The sequence below is a fragment of the Peromyscus eremicus genome, chromosome 15, assembly GCF_949786415.1.
Source record: "Peromyscus eremicus chromosome 15, PerEre_H2_v1, whole genome shotgun sequence".
Classification (NCBI taxonomy): domain Eukaryota; kingdom Metazoa; phylum Chordata; class Mammalia; order Rodentia; family Cricetidae; genus Peromyscus; species Peromyscus eremicus.
Window position 1 is genome coordinate 23,306,650 of NC_081431.1, and position 19,621 is coordinate 23,326,270.

Genomic DNA, 19,621 nt, shown 5'->3' on the forward strand with positions numbered 1-19,621 from the left:
TTTAGGATAGTAAAGAAATACAGGTTAATACTTAGTCATCTATAACAATCAAACTGATCTGAACCAAGTGTGTGAGAGGATTCCAAGGAAAGATGGACTTTTACCTGTTCTTCTGATTGGCATGGCCTCCAGCCAATCTTCTAAATATATTTCTTTAAGTAGAGCCTCCCAAACATCTTGAGGGATACAGGGCATGGAGGAGGCACTTTACCCACTATTTCTTTGTTTTGTTTTTGAAGATTAAAATTTTTAAATAAATGTGTAAAAGAATTATGTATGTATATATGTGTCTCTGTGTGGTAATTTGCACTACATTATGTGCGGGTGCCTGCTGAGTCCAGAAGAGGTCATTGGATTCCCTGGAACTGGAATTACAGGAGGTTGTGAGTTGCCTAAAGTGAGTGCTGTTAACTGCACTTGGGTCCTCTGAAAAAGAGCAATGTCCTTGGAACTGTTGATCCATCTCTCTATCCCCCTTCCATCTTCCTCCTCTTATTCCTCACTCCCTCCTTCTTTTTCTCTGACAGAGTCTTATGTGTCCTAAATTGACCTTACACTGCTCTTGCAAAAGACATAGGTTTGTTTCCCAGCACCCTCATAGCTCACAACTGTCTGTAGCTCCAGTTCCAGATGATTTGATGCCCTCTTCTGGCCTCTTTGGGCACTGCACATATATGTTGTATGTATACATGCAAGCAAATACAGTCATACATCTTAAAAAGAATGTTGGGGAGAGGAAGAATATTTATCTTGTATGAACTAGAATTCTTAGGTCTTGAATGAGAAATTGCTTGTGGTCTGTACTCTTCCCCCCCTCTTTTTCCCATTTCCTTCTCTTCCTTAATAACCTGGCTTTTGCTAGCTGTTCTTTTCTGACTTTTCTCTTACCTCTTGTCTTCATTCTTCATCCTAAAGGTGTGGGGGTCAGCAAGATGGCTCATCTGCTCGGGGTATTTGCCAGTGAGCCCAATGACTTGAATATGATTCCCAGATCCACATAGTATAAGGAGAAAACTGAATTGTAAAATTGTCCTCTGATCCCCACAGCATAATGGCTTGTGTGTGACACACACACACACACACACACACACACACACACACACCTGTGCATGTGCACACAAAGGAACACACAAATACACATGCATAAATAACGATGGTGGCGCACGCCTTTAATCCCAGCACTCGGGAGGCAGAGGCAGGAGGATCTCTGTGAGTTCGAGGCCACCCTGGGCTACCAAGTGAGTTCCAGGAAAGGAGCAAAGCTACACAGAGAAACCCTGTCTCGAAAAACCAAAAAAAAAAATCTAAAAACTACATGTATTTTCTTGGTTCCTCATTATTTTCACACACCTTTCTTCCAATTAGAGAAAGCAATAGGAAACATGAATGAGTTTTTATCTATTGGCAGTCCCATGTTCGGGTGTGTTTGATCACACTGTGAACTCAAAGTTAGTGTTTGTGTTAATTAAACAAAATTAACCTTGGGTCAGGAGGCTCAGTAGGCAACTAGTTGACAGAAAGTAATCCTAGAACATCAAAGGGCATCTGGGAAAGATAGAGAGCCGCACCAGGAGCAGTAGGGAGGGATTTGGAGTGGCAAGGCTTTTTTGTTTTGGTGGAGTGGAGGAACACACTTTTTTGGGGAAACACCAGCAAGGAGAGGAGGTTAGCTAGTTGCTACTCAACCTTTCTGAGCTAGCAGGTTTCACCCCACCCTTCGAATCTCAAGTCTTATTTATAAATAGAATGATAAAGATTTCATTAAAGCTACCTTTACTGGCAGCAACAGAGCCAGTGCCTGTGGGAACAGAATTTCCACCAGGCTGAGACCTGAGCAGCTGGGCTGCTGCCCATAAAAGCAGGCTGGTAACTGCAGAGACTCAACTGCTGGCTGAAATAGCAGTAGATTAAGGCACAACCACTGTGCTGAATATAAAACAACAGTCCCCCGTGTTTGATCCAGTTCCCCTGTGTCAGGCACTGTTGACTGGGAGTGTGCAGACCAGTTAGAGAACACTTCTGTCCTTCACATGTCCCCAGCACTTAGTCCAGGAACTAGATCAATAAGGACTGTGGAGCTATGAAAAAGCAGACAGATGGGCCACGTTCTAAAGCTGCAGGCTTTTCGGTGTAAAAGTGGCGAGTTCTAGGGAAGTGTGACTCGTGGAGCTAGGGAAGGACAGGAGCGGGGAGCTCTAATCCAAAGAAGGCTGTCAGGAGGACCTCACTGTGAAGGTGATTTGGCTTAACTCCTCACCTGCCATAGAGAGATGACAGGGACATGCCATTATTTTCATGGTGTCCCATGGGAAATGACTTGCTATTCAAGAGCATGTACTGCTCTTCCAGAGGACTCAAGATTGATTCCCAGCACTCTTGTCAGGTGACTGACCGCTGCCTGTAACTCTAGTTCCAGGGAATCCAATGCCTCTAGCCTCTGTGGCACCAGCTGGAGACCAAACAGTCAACACACAGGCCTGTAGTAGACATTCACATTTAAAGCATAATATTTGTTTTTCCACCTCAAGAGTCAGAATTCTGGTCTACAGCATCCAACTGGCTATATCCAGGCCATCTACCAGTACTATAGATTACCAAAGAATATGAGGAAGGATTATTCCTTTAGTTTCCCAGCATCTGGGTCTCTACCTCCCTCCAAAACTAGGAAACACAGGAGAGATTTCTTCAAAGGAAGAAAAGTGTAATACTTTCCATGTGTTTGCACACATTCTGTTTTTGGTGTTTTCATTTGACTCCTCACAGCACTAACTTGAGGTAGGGTTTATTGTAAATGTTTGGTGTGAATATTGATGTTCAGAGAGATGAAACAGTAGGAGAAATAAGCTATTTTCTCGGGGTGATAGAATGGCTAGATAAAAAATCTAAACTATAGCTGCAGATCAATTATCAGAGTGAATGAAAGGAACATTTTATTGGATACAAAGCTAACATATCTAATTAGTATGAGAACATGGATTTGAGCAAAGTCTCAAGTACTATGCAGGATGAATCACAAGCAACAATATGTAACTGAATGAACATGAACCATCATTAGAGACAGTGCTAACTCTAGTGTAATAGGAAGTATACATGTTATTTAAACACTGGTTTAAGATCCAGATGTAGTCCTATTCTCTTTTGTCAGAGCTTATGGAGCTGTGTAAATTTACAATGAAAATATTGGCCTAACAAGTACAGTCTCATAATAGTTTCACCAGAACTGCTGAAGGAGCCATGTTATCAAGTCAACAGCCTTGCTACTGCACTAAGATAACCCTGTGTACAGGATGAAGCAACACCTAGGAGGAAGGGCTCCAGTCCCCTGAGGGAAAGTGCAAATAGCAGTGATACTCAGAGAATGGAGAGATAACATTGGGACAGGAGAGATGGAGCAGGTAACGGAGCACCTGAGGAAGTGTGTACTGATCATGTGTTGAACAGGGGGTCTGGGGATGATTGTAACAGGCTCTCAGAATTAGAACAACTGACGCCGTGTTAGATGTCCCAAGGCACCATCCTAACTTAAGAGCCCATCACATAGCTGCCTACACCTGCCAAAACAAGAACAAAGACCTTCATCAATATCATTCATAGTTCTGGGAAGATCGCTAAGTGAACTAACCTTGCCTTTTTTGCTTTTGTAGCTCTGCATATTGCTAACTATCTCTGATAACTTCAGTGTGTGTCAACCAGGGTAATGTTTTTGTGCATGAAAAGCCAAGAACAGTAAGGTTTGTGGCTACATGATTCCCTGTGTAGTCTGCCAGCCAGTTAATAAAGACTTTCTGTTGACTTTGAGAGTCTGTGTGTCCTCTGAAGGAGTTAACTCAAAACACCACTGTCATTTGAGGATAAGTTAGTTAAACCACTCCAAATTTTTTATTCACTTGTGGTACTTTTCTTCCCAAACAGTGTCCCTCTCTCCCAGGGCTCCACTGAGCTCACTGTCTTTCTCTACTAGAAGGATAAACACTCACCATATTCCTTTTGGGGCATTGATTGTCTCCTCTGCATGGGGAAGAAGGTAGGAAGGAGCACTGCCCACAAGCACTTAGAATTCTATGATGTCTCCTGCTGTGGTTGTTGGTGGGTGATACAATTACCCAGCCTCTGCATCCAGAGGCCTGGGAATCGAGAAGTAACTCTGAACAAGAGCTCATAAGTGGTGACAGGGCTAGGAGGTAGGGGAGCCTTGGGGGTAAGGCTGCAGTAGGAGGGATCATTATATAGGCTGAGTGGATTGACACGATCCTCTTGGACAGAAATTGCTTGTGCAAGGGCTCTTTGGCATCCAGGCCCAAGGTGGTCTATGGGTCACCTAGGGCTCCTCACTTGGGGTTCTTGCTCCAAGGGCTGCTACAGGATCATTGGAGTTGGGCATAAAAAGGTGGTTTTAAAGATAAGCTTATGGTAAATTGAAGAGAAACATAATATGATCATCTTGATAGATATAAAAAGGCTGTTTTGTACAATTTGACATTATTTACAACAAAACCTCCGTTCACAGGGGCTGGGGAATTAACTCATTTGTTGGGTGTATTACTCAGGGTTCTCTAAAGGAACAGAACTGATTTTGTGTGTGTGTGTGTGTGTGTGTGTGTGTGTGTGTGTGTGTGTGTGTGTTAAAGTGGTTTCAGGTGCTAGAGTCCCAGGAAAAATCTAGAGAGCTGCCAGTCTTCAATCTATGAGGAAAAAGAAGTATGTTATAATACCAGCAAAAGAATGCTTCAGGAACAGGATATACAAATCCACTCCCCCTCCATTTCCTTTTCAGAAAAGATTAGGCCTCCAAGAGATGACAGCCGAACAGGACAAAATAAGATAAAATAAGACAAGGCAAAAACCTTCATATTGAGGCTGGACAAGGAAACCCAATAGGAGGAAAAGAGTCCCAAGAACAGGCAGAAAAGTCAGATATACCCCCTACTCCCACTGTTAGTAGTCCCACAAAAACACCAATCTAACAGTCATAGCATAGACACAGAGGACCTGGCACAGAACCATACAGGCCCCATGCTTGCACTTTTTAAAGCTACTTTGAAGTGGCATTTCTATTAGTCACCACTGAATACATCCAGACCTGAACACAGGTGTCAAGGACTGTGAGGTTAGGATGAGGCCACATGAAGAACAGATATAACAGGCAGTAGGAGCTAGACGCTGGTGGTTAGGAAGGTGATATCCCCAAATAGCCTCCATTTTCTTAGACTCTTCAGGTTAAAAAATTGTAGGCTGTTCTATGATTTATGTACCAGTAAGTAAGAGATGTTTAATAATATCAAAGATGTAAAAAGTAATAAAAGAGCATGCCTCCCAGGAATATTAACAAAACACAGCATAAGAAGGGACTGGAGAAGGAGGCTCTCGGGGAGAAGGTGAGTAAGGGGAGTAGGGACTGGGAGGAGTGAATGAGTGGAGGCTGCAGTTGGGATGTATTGTATGAGAGAAGAATAAATAAAAAGAAAAAAGATACATTTAGTGGTGGCTATGTCAGAAGAGCAGCAGGTGACAATTGGGCTTTTAACTCATCACAATGCAAGGCACTGATGGGTGAATCTCAGATAGGCAAGGCCCAGAGGGCTTCAGCTCCAGAATGTCTCTTGCTACTGCTGTGTCTTTACATGTTTGCCTCTGCCATTTTTCTATAGTAAATGGCATGGTGTGGATGGGTGTGAGGGAATCCTCACTGCTTTTAATGTAGTGTGATTACCTCATGAGATTATCCCATTCTACTAGACATTTATACTTGTGGATTGTTATGAATATGATTTCCTCTTAAGATGTCCTGTTTAATTGAAGTACAAGATTTTATACAAGAATATTGTTAGTTGAAATAGAATTTTCTTGATTGAAGATTTTTCATAAATATAATAAGGGATTATAATAGAGGTTAGTTTAGAGGGGAAATTAATAGAGGTAAAAGTAGGATATAGTGTTGCCCCCACCCCAATAAAGCAGTGGCTGCAAAGGGTAGAAAACAGGAACAAGGAAGTGCCACAAGGCTAGGACTTAAGAGTTTTACTTGAGGAGCTGTATAGACTGTGGTTTAGTTTAATGATTAGGAAAACAATTGAGTCCCAGGAATTAGCTCAAGTACTTTTTGATATTGGGAAATGTATTCATGGGTTTCAGTGTGTTTCATAGCTAAAACAAAGCTTTAAACAATTGACTTCATGTGACTAGAAAACAAAGAATTGGATGGATAGTTAAACTAATTGGACAGGACTCTTAAATATGAAAAGTAAGACAAGTAACCTGTTTTTCTGGCAGTTATTACAGCTACTGCCTATATAAGTGGTTATGGATGAAAGGCTCTTGAACTGTGAGAAGTCTAAAAGATAAGTGTTTGACTAAGTGTGGGTTTCTCAGGAAAAGCATAAAGATGTGATTAAGAAATGTATTGGGGTTGACTTGTTCCAGAAAAATATGTTTTTAGAGTGATTATGTACTAACTGTGTAAATTTTGGTTATGAGGAAAATCCTCTTTTTAATGAACTTGATGTGAGGAATCTAAAAAGTGTTTGTAAAAAGTAAAGAAAGAGGAAATAGTCTCTGAGGGTGTGTGTGTGTGTGTGTGTGTGTGTGTGTGTGCATATTTTCCTTTTTTGCTGGCCCCAAAATTAAGTTTTATTCCCTCAGATAGAAAGGTCAGTTGAGTGATTATTGGAGACTCCATGGCTCCCCTTCAATTCCTGAGCTGCTGAAGGCTGGTCCGTACAGTAGCAATTGAGGAACCAATAAAATAAAGTAACACATTCAGGGTGGCTTCCAACTCAAATCGTAGACACAGATGGTCTTGAACTTATTCATTAAAAAATTTATTGACTTTTTGTGTGTGTGTGAGAGAGAGACAGAGACAGAGAGACAGAGACAGAGAACGTTTTTGTTAGTTGTGGTTTGGTTTTATAGGATCTTATGTACCACATTCTGTCCTCCAACCTGGCTATGTAGTAGAGGATAGCCTTGAATTTCTGATCCTCCTACATCCACTTCTCAAGTGCAGGAATTTCAGGCATTCGCCACCATACCTAGTTCATATGATGCTAGAGGTTGAACCTATAGCTCATGTGTACAAGGCAAACATTCTACCAGCTGAACTACATGCCTCTGTTTTGTTCTGTTTTCTCAACCTATCTGAGTTATATTGTGTAAATCAATCTTTTGAACATACAAAGAAAAAATATAAGCTTAACAAATCAGACTCCCAAAGGATTGTAGTGTAATCAGTATTATAACAAAGCTTTTGTACTGAGGATGTTTCTTTGCTGTGGAAAAGGCAATTCATTCCATTACAGCCCAAAGTGGTGTCTGAGAACTGGAAAAAAAAACAAAAGGTGGGGATAGAGTAAGTTCAAAACATCATCAGGAAGGATTTATAGAGATTGAATACCAAATTCTGTCTATTGTAAAATTTCACTAGTTTGTGGCAACTATGAGAAAATCAAAGACAAAATAGTGAGGGCTGTATGGAACTCAATTTATGCAGACTAGAGGTTTATATTTATTCTTAAATGATTATATTACTACTGTATTGTTAAAATCTCTTTTTAATAGTCAGGTTTGATGGTGTGTGCCTATAATCCCAGCACTTGGGAGATGGAATGAAAAGAATCAGAAGTTCAAGGACATCTTCACCTAAACAGAGTTTGAAATCAGCTTAGGCTACATGAAATTTACTCTTTTATACATTGTAATCCCCCCAAAAAGTTTTCTTCTTCCATGAAATAAGGATAATTATAAATGTTTGCAGTTTTTTAGTATTATCTTGCAGGAAAGACACAAACAAAAAAGTCCAAATGGATATCAAATGTTGCAAGTCTCATCATCTATTTCCTTTTTGGAAAATACACAGGAATATACTCAAATCTGGAGCTAGTGCTAGGATATGACATTTAATATGTGGGGGTTTTTTTTGAGCCTTTGAATCCCATGTGTCATCACTGGGCAAAAAACTTTGCTGCAATAAATAAAAGTTTCCTCTCCAGTGGCATCCTGCCAGGAAAGGGGGAGCCTGGCAAAGTCTGGGCTATTCCCACTAGGATTTTCCCATAAAAGGATACAAACCTCACCATGACCACAGTAGAGACTCTGCAGAGTGAGAGTGGCTTACCTTGACTCAGCTGGCAAATCTGAGTTTCTGGCCAGGTATGGAGGGGAAGGTAGTTGCTATCAATAGAATAAGGAAAGTGGACTTCTGCTCAGGTCTGCTTTAGGGCCAGAAATGTGAGGAGTTTGAAGGAATGGAAGGAACCTTTAAGTAGGACTAGATAGGAGCTGAGACAGGGATAAGGGAAAAGATGGTCTGAATAGAGACTGACCTTCATCTTGGTTTTCTTTAGATGACCATGACGCGACTCAACTTCCTGCTTTTTATCATCCTGGCCACCAGAAGTTGCAGTGCAGGTGAGTCTTGCTGCAGAAGCCAGATTCCTCAGGTCACCTCTAGCTTTATAGGCAGTCAGCACTAGACTGGGTTGCTTCGAGAACCTACTTTTGTTGTTGTTTGTTGTTGTTGTTGTTGTTGTTGTTGTTGTTGTTGTTGTTGTTGAGCCAGGGATTTTCTGTGTAGCCCTGGCTGTCCTGGAATATGATCTGTAGACCAGCCTGCCCTCAGACTCAGAGATCTGCCTGACTTTGTCTCCTGAGTGCTGGGATGAAAGATGTGGGTTACCACAGCTTGGTCAATTATGCTTTTTTTAAAAAAAATTGAAATTAAATACAATTGTATTTTTTTCCCATCCCTTTTCTTCTTTCTAACCATTCCCAATTATCCTCTACACCCACTCTCTACAAAAATAAAGGTCTCTTTTTGTTATATTCCTGGACATATAAACAAAACCTAGTCCATCCTCCATAGAGATGATGCCTTTGAGATGTAGACTGGGTGCTGGGTGCTTTCTCTTGAAGAAACTGCCAGTGGCAATGAGATTGTTGAGGTATGACCTGGTCCAGATTCTGTACTTGTGTCTAGCTCTAGGGGAATTTCTGCAAGAACTGTGTACCATCCTAGTCATTCCTTAGGCTGAGGACCTTTGCTTTAGGGTTTCAATACTAAGTGAATGGTCTGGTTTGTGCCCAGAGAATGTTGTCTTCAATTCTGCTCTCTGCAAGAACTAACTGTTGTTTTAAAATGTGTATTTCATCTTCACTACTGTTTTAAGGAAAAGGGGAAGTCTCTAAATGCCATCTTACTTGATCTCCATATGTCAATTTTTTTCAGCTTGATATTAGGCACTAGGAGACTGAAGCTTGACACAGCAAATACAATCCAAAAGTACTTGACTTGTAAACATTGAGCTACTTACACCTGAGTAGCTCTGACCCCAGAGTTCTTGTTTGTTCCCATCTTTCTAGGTTCTCAGAGGACATTGCAGAGTTGAGGCTAGTTTGCAAGGCTTTTATTCCAGGGTCTCTTGGCCAAGCCTCTGCACTGTCGACCTCACAACCCATGCTTCAGGCACATTAGGCTCCCTGCATTTCCTCTACTGCAAAGCTGGACTTCACTTTATTCTCCTTTTTCAGGACTTTGGACACAAATTTTTCCACACCTTCAAATCTTTTGTCTTTCTTCCTACTTACAAATCTTGTTGATTCTCGAATGAGGCTTTGAGAAGTCATGGAATGAGTTTAGGATGGATGATAAGAGGAGGCTGGGTGTCCCATGAGAATGAAATTCTGCATCTTCTCTAGTTAAAAAGAACCTGGGAACCAACAGATGGGCCAATCCTGTGTCTTCCTCTCTGTTCAGAAGCTGCAAGGAAATCAAGCAAAATGTCACTGGAGCCCAAGGTGAGTGATTAAGCATTTAAAGAGCATACTATAATCCTTACACTTGGAAGCCTAAGGAAGAGAATTGAAAGCTCCAAGACAGCCTGGGGAGACTCTGTCTCAAAAACACAAATAACCCACTTAGGAAATCAGGCTTTAGTTCTCCAGAACAGGTGTTCTTTTTTCATATTGAGAATGTGTTTAAATGTACACAATGCATAAAAAGTGCCACTTACCCTATCTGAAGTATTTTCAGAGTCAAGAAGGACTTACACATTGGTATGGATCACCACTATCTATCTCCAGAAAGTTTTCATTCCTTAAAGAGAAAGTTCGTAGCCACAAAGTAACAAATTTGTGTATTCCCTGTGAACTGTTATTCAGTTTCATACTTCTGTGAATCTGTCAATTCTTGTTACCACATATAAGTAATCTGTCTTATTTCATTAGGATACTGGAAGGCTCATATGTGTTATAGAACAGCTAATTTACTTTTTAAAATTATTATTATTATTATTATTATTACACAGATGTACATCTCTGTGTTTGGTAATGTGTACATGTATGTGCAGGCATGCAGGTAAATTAGAGTCCAGAAGATGCCATCTAGTCTTCTTGAGCTGGAGTGACAGGCACTTGTACACTAACAAGTGTGAGTGCTGGAACCTGACTCAAGTCCTCTGCTAGAGCAGTGCTTGCTCTTAACCACAGACCCATTTTTCCAGCTCACTTCATTCTTTTTGATCTATTGGAAAAATAGGAGTGTATATGATATATATTATACATACTAGACAGCACAGTGTATTGCTTATTCCTTATAGGGAAATACTTGTCTTGTTTCTGCCTTCCAGGTCTTGTGACCAGAGCTGTAATGAACATGAATGTACATATCTGAGTCCCTGTTTCCAGTTCTTTGGTTATCTAATGAGTGGAGCTGTTAAGTCCTTTGACAGTACTATGTTTAACTTTAGAAAAAAAATTATTGTCACTTTGGGTAATTCTGTGCTCAGCCTCAGTCACAGAAGGTTGGCTTTCTGAAATCAGGAAGATCCAAATATCCCCAGGGACACCTGTAATAGGACACTCAGGATATGAGGCATTAGCCATATTTGTAGTTCCTACAGTCATTCTGCTTCTGGAGCAGAGATGGACAATGAGCCTGCACACAGGACTGTGGACTGGTTCTCTCTACAGATGGCCTCTATTTCCTCTGCACGGAGAATGGTGTCATCTACCAGACCTTCTGTGACATGACCACCGCAGGTGGTGGCTGGACCCTGGTGGCCAGTGTGCATGAGAACAACATGGGTGGGAAGTGCACGGTGGGTGATCGCTGGTCCAGTCAGCAAGGCAACAGAATCGACTACCCAGAGGGGGATGGCAACTGGGCCAACTACAACACCTTTGGGTCTGCGGATGTGGCCACGAGTGATGACTACAAGGTTGGTACACTCTGTAGCCCCTTGGGAAAGGGTGAGAATGTGAGTGTAGCTCAAGCATGCCTGGGAGAAGGTTGGAATGATGCCTTTCAACATAGAGCTGAAGAATTAAAAAAAAAACACTTATCTTGAATCTTAACATCCTACCAAGTAGACTTTTAGATTAAGTAGGTGGTTGGACCATTGTCTTTGTAAATTAGAGTATCTGAGTATGGCTGGTCATCTGTCCACCTGGAGCCCAGAGATATCAGCTCTGCTAACAACTGTGAATGTAGGTCTTTGCTTGATGAAATCTTCTTGTTTGGTCAGGCTCAGTGTTGGTTGCTTTCCAGAACCCTGGCTACTTCGACATCCAGGCTGAGAACCTGGGTATCTGGCATGTGCCCAACAATAGCCCCCTGCAAAATTGGAGGACCAGCTCCCTGCTGAGGTACCATACATACTGTGGCTTCCTGCAGCGTATGGGCCATAATCTGTTTGGACTGTACCAGGTAATCAAGACTGCTGACTGAGGCTGGTTTTCATGGGTATGGAGAAAGGCAGGTGTTTGAGGTTGGGTGGGTTGTATTCCTTGTTTCCCTTATTCTAAAGTGTAGTGAGTCAAGGAAGGAAAAGGGTAGTAGTATGTGGAAAATAGAGGAGAGGAGAGAAGTAGAGAGGGGGAGAGAAAAAGGAGAAAAAGGAGGAAGTGTCTAGGGTTTCAGAGAGACACAGACAAAGGAAAGGATTCTCTCTTTTCTGACTCGTTTGGAAACAATCTCAGTTACAGGACACATGTTGTGCTTCTCCACTCAGGACAGTGTTCCTGTGAGTGCCAGTGCTGCCATCCTTACCCAGCGACTTCTTTTGCTTCTTGTAGAAGTACCCGGTGAAATATGGAGAAGGGAAGTGTTGGACTGACAATGGCCCAGCTTTCCCTGTAGTCTACGACTTCGGTGATGCTCAGAAGACAGCTTCTTATTACTCACCCCTTGGCCAGAGTGAGTTTTTAATGCTTCTCTGAACACTCTGCAGGACACTTGATAAATCAGTTATTGTAACTGTCATTTACCAAGCATTACAGCCTGCTTCTCGTCTATGAAAGTTTGTGTTTTGTTTCACTTCATTCACTTGCTTGCCCTTGGATTATCAACTATTCTTAGCCCATTTTACAGATTAGAAGACTGGAGCACTGAAGGTCCAGGAACTTGCCTGAGAGCACAAGGCATAAACAGGAAAGTTGACATGTGCACTGGGGATACAAGGTTCCAGAATCTACTCTTAACAACTCTTTTATAACTCAGATGTTTCTCAGGAACAGATATCATGTGCATGTGGCTGAACAAAAAGAAAAAAAATGGAGTTTTTTCTGTTGTGAGGGGTGACTGTTATGCTGTTTAATATAAATCTAAATGTAGCATCTACCTTTTATAAATGCTAAGCTTGTGCTGTATAATTCAAAGTTCTAATTTATAGTTGGTATGTAAGGCTTGAAAGAAAAGTTTCCAAGGTAAATGTAAACGGGAGCAGAATGGATGTACTTGCTAACTGCTGTGACAAGACCTTGGAGAGATTCAGTAGAGACCTTCCTATATCATAAATTTCTCCATTCAAGCTCTGGCAAATGAGGACGTTTTACAAGCACTGGTCCTTGGGGTCTGTGGATGGGAATAGGTGAGGCTCCCCCATTGGGTCTGATATTTTAGACTGTATATCCTGAACCTGGCACCACCAAACTCTGGGTTGACAACTATTTGTGGTATTTTCCTTGAATGCTGTTTTCTGTCTCTTGTTTTCAGGTGAATTCACTGCAGGATACATCCAATTCAGAGTGTTTAACAATGAGGGAGCAGCCAACGCCTTGTGTGCTGGGATGAAGGTCACTGGATGTAACACTGAGTTTGTGAGTCTGTGTAGTGACCAAAGATGCTCAGGACTAAGACTGAGGTTTCCAGTGTGTATCTGTGTATATTGAGTGTGGGAGACTGTCCTCTTAGTATGTGTACATGTATGAGAGTGTGACCTTTCCCTGTTCCTTGCTTGGTCGCAGGAATGAGAATTTCTGTCTAGATAAAGATATCCTGTCTTGTTGAAGACCATAGTCAACATGTCAAACATGTAATTGCACTGTTGGTGTTTGCTTAGACTTTAGAATGTAATACTTAGTTGCCTGGAATGAGGGTGACATTTGTATTCAGAGAGTCCTGTGAAAGCCTTTGGGGGCTGAGATTGTTAGAGAGTCACTCCCCACCCAGGATTTGGCTTTTAGAGTTAAACAGATACTGCCCATCATTTTCCAGGACTTGTATAGATTTTCGTTGTGTCAAGGGGTTCCTAGGAGAGTCTTGGACATCTGGTAGACCTCACCCAGACCATTCGCCTCCCTATCACAAGGAATTTCTCTTGTTGGATGTTGGCATCTCAATGAACTGCCAAGGCAGGTGTACTCAGCGCTATGCAGCAACCTGATGTCCCCCTGAGCATGGGATCATTAGACTCATACTGTTTTGTTTTGTTTTGCTTTTTAATAATTTGTGGCCAAAGGCAGGTTGAGTATGAAGCCCTTTTATTGCCACAGTGAAGGTTGTGTTAGCATGTTCTGGCCAAGCATGGTTGTTCACATCTTTAATCCCAGCACTTGCATGGCAGAGACAAGCAGATCTCTCTAAGTTTGAGGACATTCTGATCTACATAATGAGTTTCAGGTCAAGCAGAGCTACATAATAAGACCCTGTCTCAAAAGACAAAAGCAAGTTCCTTTGGAATTCAGCCCTCCCTAAAGTAACAGTCTAAAAAAAAAAGGTCATCAGCTCCTGGCAGATGATCCTGAAGATCTCAGTGTTCATTTATTCCTCAGTCATTAGCTTGCCCTTCACGTGGTCAAGATGAGATAGCTTTACTGTCAAGGAGGATCTTGGGACTGTGATGTGGAATGATGAAATGAGGAGAGCATGTAGTGTTGAGGGAGTAACAAGCTATTTTCAATTTTGGTATGTAAGGTGGATGTGGGATATAGAAAGGGTTCATTTTGGAAATGTTAACATGGACTAGATCAGGAAACAACTTCTATATCACACCAATGGTTGTTGGACTGTACATGTGATGAGCACCATTGCAATGTTTTAATGGGCATATAAGATTGATGTGAGCATTCTTTGTTTTTTTTCAAAGATGACACTGGTGGCCTAGAGGTTACAGATTCTAATGAAGGAAAGACTAAGCACAAGGAAATAAGTATTGAAATGGTTTCCATGATCCAAATGGGAGTGATGCAGTGTGATGAAAATTTTGGGATAGGATGAGCACTAATGAGTTTCAAAGACTTTAAATATATTAATAGTTGAATACAGAGAGAGGGAAGAGAAGACATTTTGAATAATTTCATAGTTTTCATTTGAGTAGGTGAATATCAAATAGTAAGCCAAGATGTCTGGATGCTGAATATGTTTGGGATCTCAGAGGGATATGCAGTCATAGGATGCTGGATTTAAAACATTTATTTGACTTCATTTGTATGTGTGCACATGTGAATTTAAGTAATCACAGAGGTCAAAAGGAGACATTGGATCCCTGGGAATTAGAGTTCAAGTCTTTTGATTGGGTGCTGGGATCCAGTATGGCTCCTGGAATCTGAACTTTGTTTCTATGATAATGTAGTAAGATATCTTAACCTTGGGGCCATCTCTCCAGCCCCCATGCTACTAGCTTGTTTGAATGGGATTTTAATTTGTCTTACTTCAGATTTATTTATTTAATTTTATATGTGTGAGTGTTTTGCCTGCACATATGTATGTGTATTGCTTGAATTTCTGGTGCCCTTTAGCTGGAAGAGGGCATTCTACGCCCTGGGACTGTAGTTGCAACAGTTGTGAGGCCCATATGGGTTCTAGGACCCAAACCTGGTCCTCTGCAAGAACAACAAGTGCTCTTAACCACAGAGATATCTCTCCATCCCCAATGTTACATGCTTTAATCTATGTTGGACTTGGTATATAATGGTGGTCCCAGATGATTTGTATAACTTACTAACATCATAGTCATTCTAGCTTATATAAGTACAATCTATGTTGTTCACAGTGAAAAAATTTTCACTGAATTTCCCCAAATAAATCTCCACTTTTAAGTTATATGTGACTGTAAGTAACTGTGTTTTTATTTTGTTTGTTTGTTTGTTGTTATGTGGAGTGTAAAGTCTCTGAGTAGTGATTTTAAGTGGCAGTCCAATCTTTAAGTCTTAAACTTAAGAAATATCTGGATTTGAGATATATATTTTAAGCCATCAGTGAATTGTTCATAATTAAAGCTAAAGGGGTAACACAAAGTATAAGAAAGTTGTAAGTGTATCTCTTCTGGGAAGCAGCACTTAAGAAATTTATTGAGGAAAAGTCTAGCCAAGGAACCTGAGAATGAAGGTTGAGAGAAGTTGAAGGAAAGGAAGGAAGAGACAGTGATGCCACTAAAGCCAATGGAGGGGGTTTTATGGAACAAACAGAATGATACCTCCAATAGAGAGACTGATGAGGGATGAAGAGTCCACTGAACTTGGCTATTGAGGTGTCTCTGGGTTCATCAGCTGTATATAGTCAGTATTTTGCCTCTGTGATAAATACCTTCAAGAAACAATATATGGAAAGAAGGATGTGCTGGCTAGTTTTATGACAACTTGACACAAGCTACAGTCATCTGAGATGAGGGACCCTTATTTGAGAAAATTCTTTATAAGATCAGGCTATAGTCAAGCCTGTAGAGCATTCCCTTAACTCCTTGTTGATGAACGAGGTCCCAGCCCATTGTGGGTTGTGCCACCACTGGACTGGTCATCTTGAGTTCTGAAAGAAAACAGACTGAGTAAACCATGAGAAACATGCCTTCTCCGTGGCTTCTGCATCAGTTCCTGCCTCCAGGTTCCTGCCTCTAGATTCCTGTTCTGATATGACAACATAAACTAAATAAACCCTTTTCTCCCCAAAGTGCTTGGGTCATGATGTTTCATCACAGCAATAGTAACCCTGACTAAGACAAAGGGCTTTGTTAGTTTGATGGTTTCCAAGATTTTTACCCCTGGTTACTTGGCTTTATTGCTTTTAAATCCATAGTGGAGTATGATAAATATCATGCAGGAAAGTCATACCAGAGCAGTTTGGCTTGTTATATAGTGGCAAGGAGGAAAGAAAGACCAGGAAAGGTCAGGGAAAGATAACCTTCAAAACACGCCACTCACACCTTCAGTGATATATTTTCTATAAGTAACCCCACCACCACCACTTCATAGCTCCACCACCTCCCAACAGTCAGTTCAAAATGGTGACACATGACAACATTAGTGATTAACTAACTGATGAAGGCAGGGTCCTCAAATTTAATCCCTTTACCAAATCTCTGCCTCAGAATATTACTCATACTGGAGATCAGGTCTTCAGTACACAACACCTTTTGAGAGGGAACTTCCTATCCAAACCATAACACCTCTCATTGCTACATGCTCCCCTTGTTTTTCAGCACTGCATCGGTGGAGGAGGATACTTCCCAAAATCTGACCCCCTGCAGTGTGGCGACTTCTCTGCATTTGATTGGAATGGATATGGAACTCACAATGGGTACAGCAGTAGCCAGAATATAACTGAAGCAGCTGTCCTTCTGTTCTATCGTTGAGAACCTTGTGGTGTGGGACCCAGATTTCTGCTCCAGTTGTGGACTCACATGCATGGAGAAAAACTTACCTAGTAACTAGAATGCTAATGACATAGGAAAGGAGAATAAACCATGTTCACCGCAGGCTTGGTGTCTTTATGAATCCTTTTTGTGCAAGGATGGGAGATTTCAAAAGAGTTTCTGCTGGCGTGTTTGCTAATCTTGTGATATCAGTACTGGAGAATCCTGATATAGCAATATACTTTTTTTAATTTATTCTTCTCTCATATATTACATCCTGACAGCAGCCTCCCCTCCTTCTCTCTTCCCAATCCCTACTGCATTGTCCTCTCCTCCAGATCCACTCCTCCTCCATTTCCCTTCAGAAAAGAGCAGGCTTCCCAGGGCTATCAACCAAACATGGTATAACAAGTTACAATGAGACCAGGAATATCTCCTCCTATTAAGGATGGACAAGGCAACCCAGTAGCAGGAAAATGTTCTGGAATATTCCTTTACACTGTGTGAATTTATGTTACTGTGATTGGCTTAATAAAAATCCAAATGGCCAATAGCTAGGCAGGAAATATAGCAGGAACTTCTGGACAGAGAGAGCTCTGGGAAGATGAAAGGCAGAATCACCATCCATACGCAGAGGAAGACAGACATGAAGGAGAAGAGGTAAAAGTCATAAGCCATGCAACAGCACATAGATTAATAGAAATGGGTTAATTTAAGTTATAAAAACTAGTTAGGAACAAGCCTAAGCTAAGGCTGAGCTTTTATTATTAATAATAAGTCTCTGTATCACATTTTGTGAGCTGGCAGCACAAAGAAAAATCCCTTTAAATAATGGTGTCCATAGGTGAGTCATGTATTTCCATATAAGACCTGAATAAAACTCGTAAACAGTGTTTCTCTGTTCCACCCTGTCCTGAAGCCAATTCCAAATAATCACTCAGAGGCTTATATTAATCATAAATGTTTGGCTGGTAGCACAGGCTTATTGCTAACTAGCTCTTACACTTAAATTAACCCATAATTCTTATCTATGTTTAGCCACACAGCCTGGTACTTTTTTTCAGTCCAACATTCTCATCTTGCTGCCTCTGCATCTGGCTGGCAACTCTTGACTCCACCCTTCCTCTTTCCAGTATTCTTAGTTTGGTTGCCCTACCTATACTTCCTGACTAGCTACTGGCCAATTAGTGTTTTACTGAACCAATCTGAGTGACAAATATTTACAGTGTACAAGAGGATTGTTCCACAGCATTTCCCCACTTTTATCTAATTAAAAAGGACAGTTTTAACTTTAATATAATAAGATTATATACAAAAAAATAATTTCTCAGTAAGAATTACAGTAACACTATCTAATCCATTTGCATTTGGTGAAATCACAGGAAACACTTAATTATCTGTCTTATCTTGGTGAGTCTAAAGTTTTGCATCTAATTTACTTCCTATTTAACTAAGGAAAACTATCATTATAACTATTTAGTCTTCAACTCCATCAAAGACCCCACAAGGGTGAAATGTTACCTAATAACAGGGACATCAGGATGTCTGGACAGTCACCAAGAGTTCCCCTGTAACACTGGGGCATCCAACTCTGGCCTACAGGCCTATCATACCTGACAGACTTTTTAGTGAATCAGAAAGTTTGAAGGACTGTCTGCCTATATTGGCAAATTCTGTCAGTCACTTTCCTCTGGGTCCTTCAGAATATCTGGCAGTTTCTTCTGTGAAGTAGGATTTTTGAAGGACTGTCCTGCCTTGTCTTGGCAAGATTCAGTAGTCACTTTCTTTTGTGTCCTGCTTGTCCAGTTTAGACAGCATAGTGTCAGTGGTCGAGGCAAGGGTACTTTCTTGCCCAATGACTAACTTTTGCCACAAAGAAAACAAACTCCATATAGAGTTTCTCCAATGGCCATCATCTTTGCTGAAGTAATTAGTGCTTGCAGGAGCAGATGTATCTCATTGTCATAAAAAAAGAATCTTATGTTATTTAAAACATCTTAAATGCCACATTCTTTAGGTCTCTAAAGTGTTTGTAGACTACCTGTCTATCTAAAATATATCTCTGTTTGACCTTGAAAACATACCTAACATGACTACAAGTTTGATTGTAACAGGACACTCACTACTAATCTGCATTTTTTATTATCCTAAATAATTTATAATAACAACTTTCAAAGACTATAAATTTACATTAAATTGTTAAATGAGCTGTATAGGTACAGTCCCTTCAACAAGAGTAGTAGAAATGGATGTACAGTATGTTTTAACAAAAATAACCTTAAATTTGTATCAATATAATAAAATCAGTATCAATGTAAAATATTTAAAACTAGTAGCTACTTTTTTTGGTCTAAACATAGATTTAAAAATCTACCTTTTATCCTATCACTTCCATAACATATATGCAGTATAACAAAAATAACCTCAAATTTGTATCAATATACAAAAAATCCAAGCCAATGTGAAATATTTAAAACTAACAGTTCCTCTTTTGGTCTAAAAGTAGATTTAATAATCTACTTTTTATCCATTGTCCCCTTTTTTCTTTTTTGAACAAGATCCCTGAATCTAATCTCCTTTGTTCATCTTTTTTCTATCCATTACCAATAACAACTTGTAACCAACCCCAAAATGATGAGAAATATTCATAACACATTGAACAACAAAAAATCACCCACCCTACCTCTTGGGAATGTGGGCATAATGTTCCCTTTTTTTCATTTATTAAGAGATTTTTCTATTTGTTTTACATATCAACCACAGATTCTCCTGTCCTCCCTCCT

At 40.5% G+C, this 19,621-nt stretch overlaps 1 protein-coding gene across 1 annotated transcript; it reads left to right on the forward strand.

Annotated features, from left to right (window-relative positions):
- Nucleotides 1-8,045: 8,045 nt before the first annotated feature.
- Nucleotides 8,046-19,167, forward strand: LOC131925039 (intelectin-1a-like). Its single transcript, XM_059280284.1, has 8 exons — nucleotides 8,046-8,145; nucleotides 8,340-8,403; nucleotides 9,691-9,789; nucleotides 10,963-11,210; nucleotides 11,540-11,698; nucleotides 12,067-12,187; nucleotides 12,986-13,089; nucleotides 16,686-19,167. The coding sequence occupies exons 2-8, from the start codon at nucleotides 8,340-8,342 to the stop codon at nucleotides 16,836-16,838; spliced, it is 948 nt and encodes a 315-aa protein (XP_059136267.1). The 5' UTR covers nucleotides 8,046-8,145; the 3' UTR covers nucleotides 16,839-19,167.
- Nucleotides 19,168-19,621: the final 454 nt, after the last annotated feature.